Source organism: Histoplasma capsulatum, genomic scaffold (assembly GCF_000149585.1).
Source record: "Histoplasma capsulatum NAm1 scaffold_1 genomic scaffold, whole genome shotgun sequence".
Classification (NCBI taxonomy): Eukaryota; Fungi; Ascomycota; class Eurotiomycetes; order Onygenales; family Ajellomycetaceae; genus Histoplasma; species Histoplasma mississippiense.
The window spans coordinates 4,950,735-4,955,245 of record NW_001813982.1 but is presented as its reverse complement, the minus strand read 5'-3'; the positions used below and the strand labels follow the sequence as shown (position 1 = coordinate 4,955,245).

The following is a 4,511-nucleotide window of genomic DNA, read 5'->3' as shown; positions in this document are numbered from 1 at the left end:
GGCCAGTATGCCACGGGAAACCTGTTTTTCAAGCCGGACTCGGAGACCCTGAAGGAATCCCTCGCTACCTTTGACGAACTGGCTAGAGAGCTCGGCCTGCGCGTGCTGGGCTGGCGGGATGTCCCCCACGACTCCACCCTGCTGGGCCCCGCCGCCCTGTCCCGCGAGCCCGTCATCATGCAGCCCTTTGTTGTGCTTCGCTCGGCCTATGGCGATGGGCCCACCCCCCTGAAGACGACGGACCCGGACCAGGACCCGGCGCAGTTCGATGAGCTCACCTTCGAACGCCAGCTCTACTTCCTCCGAAAGCGCGCGACCCATGTCCTGGGCCTTGCGAACTGGTTCTACGTCTGCTCCCTCAGCAACCGCAACATCGTCTACAAGGGCCAGCTGGCCCCCGTCCAGGTTTACGAATACTACCACGACCTGGTCTCCGTTGACTACGAGGCCCATTTCGCCCTGGTCCACTCGAGATTCTCGACAAACACCTTCCCGTCCTGGGACCGTGCTCAACCGCTCCGCTGGGCGGCTCACAATGGAGAGATCAACACTCTGCGCGGCAACAAGAACTGGATGAGAGCCAGGGAAGGGGTCTTGCGATCCGAAATCTTCGGCGATGACCTGGACTACCTCTACCCGATCGTTGAGGACGGCGGTTCCGACTCCGCTGCCTTCGACAATGTGCTCGAGCTGCTCACCATGAACAGGGTTCTGTCCCTGCCGGAAGCGGTGATGCTGATGGTCCCGGAAGCGTGGCAGGATAATCCCGCCATGGACCCCGCAAAGGCTGCTTTCTACGAATGGGCCGCCTGCCAGATGGAGCCTTGGGATGGACCCGCGCTCTTCACCTTCTCCGACGGACGGTACTGTGGCGCGAACTTGGATCGCAATGGTCTTCGCCCCTGCCGATACTACATCACAGACGACGATCGCATCATCTGCGCGTCGGAGGTCGGCACGATTCCATTCGATCCAGAGCGCATCGTTGAGAAGGGCCGTCTGCAGCCCGGCAAGATGCTGCTTGATGACACGGTGGCTGGAAGGATCATCGACGACACCGAGTTGAAAACGACCGTTGCCAGCCGCCATGATTTTAGATCGTGGATTGAAAGAGAGCTGCTTCGCCTTCCAGAAATTCAAAAGGGCCTGCTCGAGAAAAACATTGACCTAACCTATACCCTGGACGATTCTACGGTTCAGGGCGATGTTAGACTCAAGGCATTTGGCTATTCCTACGAGCAAGTCAGTCTCATTCTGGGGCCGATGGCCGCCGATTCCAAGGAGGCGCTTGGATCCATGGGCAACGATGCGCCCCTTGCGTGTCTCGCTCAGCAGCCGCGGCTTCTGTATGAGTATTTCCGCCAGCTTTTCGCACAGGTCACCAACCCGCCCATCGATCCCATTCGGGAGGCCATCGTCATGTCCCTAGAATGCTACGTGGGTCCCCAGGGGAACCTCCTGGAGATGGATTCCTCGCAGTGCCATCGCCTCCTTCTCACTTCGCCCATTTTGTCACTGGACGAGTTCAGCACGATCAAAAATATGGCGGCGGTCCATGTCGACTGGTCCGTCAAAACTATCGATATCACTTTCGAGAAAGCGAAGGGGATTCAGGGCTACCTCGACGCTCTAGACGAGATCTGCAACGCGGCAACCGAGGGTGTCCAGAACGGCGATAAAGTCTTTATACTTTCCGACAGGGCCACCTCTGCCGATCGAGTCCCCGTCTCTTCCCTGCTTGCCACGGGCCTTGTCCACCACCATCTCGTTCGAAACAAGTGGAGGTCGCTGGTTGCTTTGATCGTCGAGACTGCTGAAGCGCGAGAGGTGCATCACATGTGCGTTCTTCTTGGGTATGGCGCCGATGGAATCTGCCCGTACCTGGCTCTGGAATGCATTCTGAAAATGAACCGTGAGAATCTGATCCGCAAGGCGCTCTCGGACGAGAAGATCATCGAAAACTACAAGTCGTCGGTGGACGGCGGCATCCTCAAAGTCATGAGCAAAATGGGCATCTCGACTCTTCAAAGCTACAAGGGCGCCCAGATCTTCGAAGCGCTAGGGATAGATGATAGCGTTATTGACCTGTGCTTCGCGGGCACTGCGAGTCGGATAAAAGGCATGACCTTCGAGCAGATCGCGCAGGATGCGTTTGCCTTCCACGAGAAGGGCTTCCCGTCGCGAATTATCAGCGAGATCCCTGGGCTGTCGGAATCAGGCGAATACCATTGGCGCGATGGCGGTGAACACCATATCAACGACCCCGTCAGCATCGCCAACATCCAGGATGCCGTGCGCACCAAGAATGACAGGTCGTATGAGGCATATGCGCGCTCCGAACATGAGCAGATCAGGAACTGCACCTTGCGCGGGTTGCTCGATTTTAATTTCGAACACCGCACTGCTGTGCCGATTGACCAAGTCGAGCCGTGGACTGAGATCGTCCGCCGCTTTGTCACTGGCGCAATGTCGTATGGATCCATTTCCATGGAGTCTCACTCCACTCTTGCCATCGCAATGAATAGACTCGGCGGCAAGTCCAATACGGGAGAAGGGGGTGAGAATGCGGAGCGCAGCAAGGTTCTGGAGAACGGCGACACCATGAGATCCGCCATCAAGCAGATTGCCTCTGGCCGATTCGGCGTTACGTCCCACTACCTTGCTGACGCCGATGAGCTCCAAATCAAAATGGCCCAGGGCGCCAAACCCGGCGAGGGCGGAGAGCTTCCTGGCCACAAAGTGTCCGCCGAGATCGGCAAGACCCGCCACTCAACCCCGGGCGTAGGCCTCATTTCACCCCCACCACACCACGACATCTACTCGATCGAAGATCTGAAACAGCTCATCTACGACCTGAAGTGCTCGAATCCCCGTTCGCGCGTCTCTGTCAAGCTTGTCTCTGAGGTTGGCGTCGGTATTGTTGCCTCGGGCGTTGCAAAGGCCAAGGCGGATCATATCTTGATCTCGGGCCATGACGGAGGCACCGGCGCGTCGCGGTGGACGGGAATTAAGTACGCTGGGCTTCCGTGGGAACTCGGCCTGGCAGAGACTCACCAGACGCTGGTCCTCAACGATCTTCGCGGCCGTGTCATCGTCCAGACTGATGGTCAGCTGCGGACGGGTCGGGATGTAGCGATGGCGTGTTTGCTGGGAGCAGAGGAATGGGGCTTTGCGACGACTCCTCTCATTGCCATGGGCTGTGTTATGATGCGCAAGTGCCACTTAAAGTAAGGTTTTCAATTTTTCTTCTATTTTTTATAGGATGGTTTAGCGGGATTGCTCCTCTGGGACACTTTTCGAAAAGATATCTTTTGAATAGATATACATACATTCATGACTAACTTTATGTTGTCTCCGCGTAGTACATGTCCGGTTGGCATTGCAACCCAGGACCCCTTGCTCCGACAAAAGTTCTCAGGGACCCCTGAACACGTTATCAATTTCTTCTACTACATCGCCAACGAACTACGAGCGATAATGGCCAAATTGGGTATCCGCACCATCAACGAGATGGTAGGTCGTGCCGACCTGCTGAAGATGCGGGATGACCTCCCTTCGTCCAAAATGGAAAATATCGATCTCTCTCTCATTCTCACACCGGCTCACTCCCTGCGCCCTGGCGTAGCGACGTACAATGTCCGTAAACAAGACCATCGCCTCCATGTACGTTTGGACAACAAGCTCATTGCCGAATCCGAACTGGCGCTGGAAAAGGGCCTGCCGTGCCGCATCGAGTGTGACGTTGTGAACACCGATCGCGCCTTGGGCGCTACGCTTTCATACCAGGTGAGTCGTCGCTACGGAGAGGCTGGTCTTCCTCAAGACACCATCCACGCAAATATCAAGGGATCCGCTGGTCAGTCCTTCGGCGCGTTCCTCGCGCCTGGCGTAACCCTCGAGCTTGAGGGTGATGCCAATGATTATGTCGGTAAAGGATTGTCCGGCGGTCGTTTGATCGTCTACCCTCCTCGCAGCGCCGTCTTTAAATCCGAGGAGAACATCCTCATAGGAAACGTCTGCCTGTACGGCGCCACACGAGGTCACTGTTACTTCCGGGGTGTAGCTGCTGAGCGATTTGCTGTGCGTAACTCGGGGGCTACGGCGGTCGTTGAAGGCGTCGGCGATCACGGTTGCGAGTACATGACGGGAGGCCGCGTTCTGATTCTCGGACCGACTGGCCGGAATTTCGCCGCTGGAATGTCTGGCGGCATCGCCTATGTCCTCGACGTGAATCAGGACTTCCACTCGAAAATTAACATGGAGATGGTTGAGGTTTCTGGAGTGGAAGACCCAGCGGAGATTGCCTTCTTGCGCGGGCTCATCGAAGACCACCACCACTATACCGGCTCCGAGCTTGCAGCCCGTATCCTTCTCGATTTTACTCGAGCGCTGGGCCATTTCGTCAAGGTCCTGCCGACGGATTACAAGAGGGTACTTGAGGAGGAGGCTAAGAAAGCTGCTGCTGCGAAACAGGCCAAATTCACTCTTCCGTACTTATCCAGAAATCCCTC

The 4,511-nt window shown here is 56.6% G+C and overlaps 1 protein-coding gene across 1 annotated transcript in view; it reads left to right on the top strand.

Moving 5' to 3' along the window:
* Positions 1-4,439, top strand: part of HCAG_01397 (ferredoxin-dependent glutamate synthase 1) — a gene marked incomplete at both ends in the record, with an annotated part of 6,013 nt that extends 1,574 nt beyond the window's left edge. Inside the window, 3 exons of the mRNA XM_001544300.1 lie at positions 7-3,227; positions 3,363-4,363; positions 4,408-4,439. Of these exons, the coding sequence (XP_001544350.1) occupies positions 7-3,227; positions 3,363-4,363; positions 4,408-4,439 (4,254 nt within the window). The remainder of the gene's footprint in view (positions 1-6; positions 3,228-3,362; positions 4,364-4,407) is intronic.
* Between the last annotated feature and the right edge of the window lie 72 nt (positions 4,440-4,511).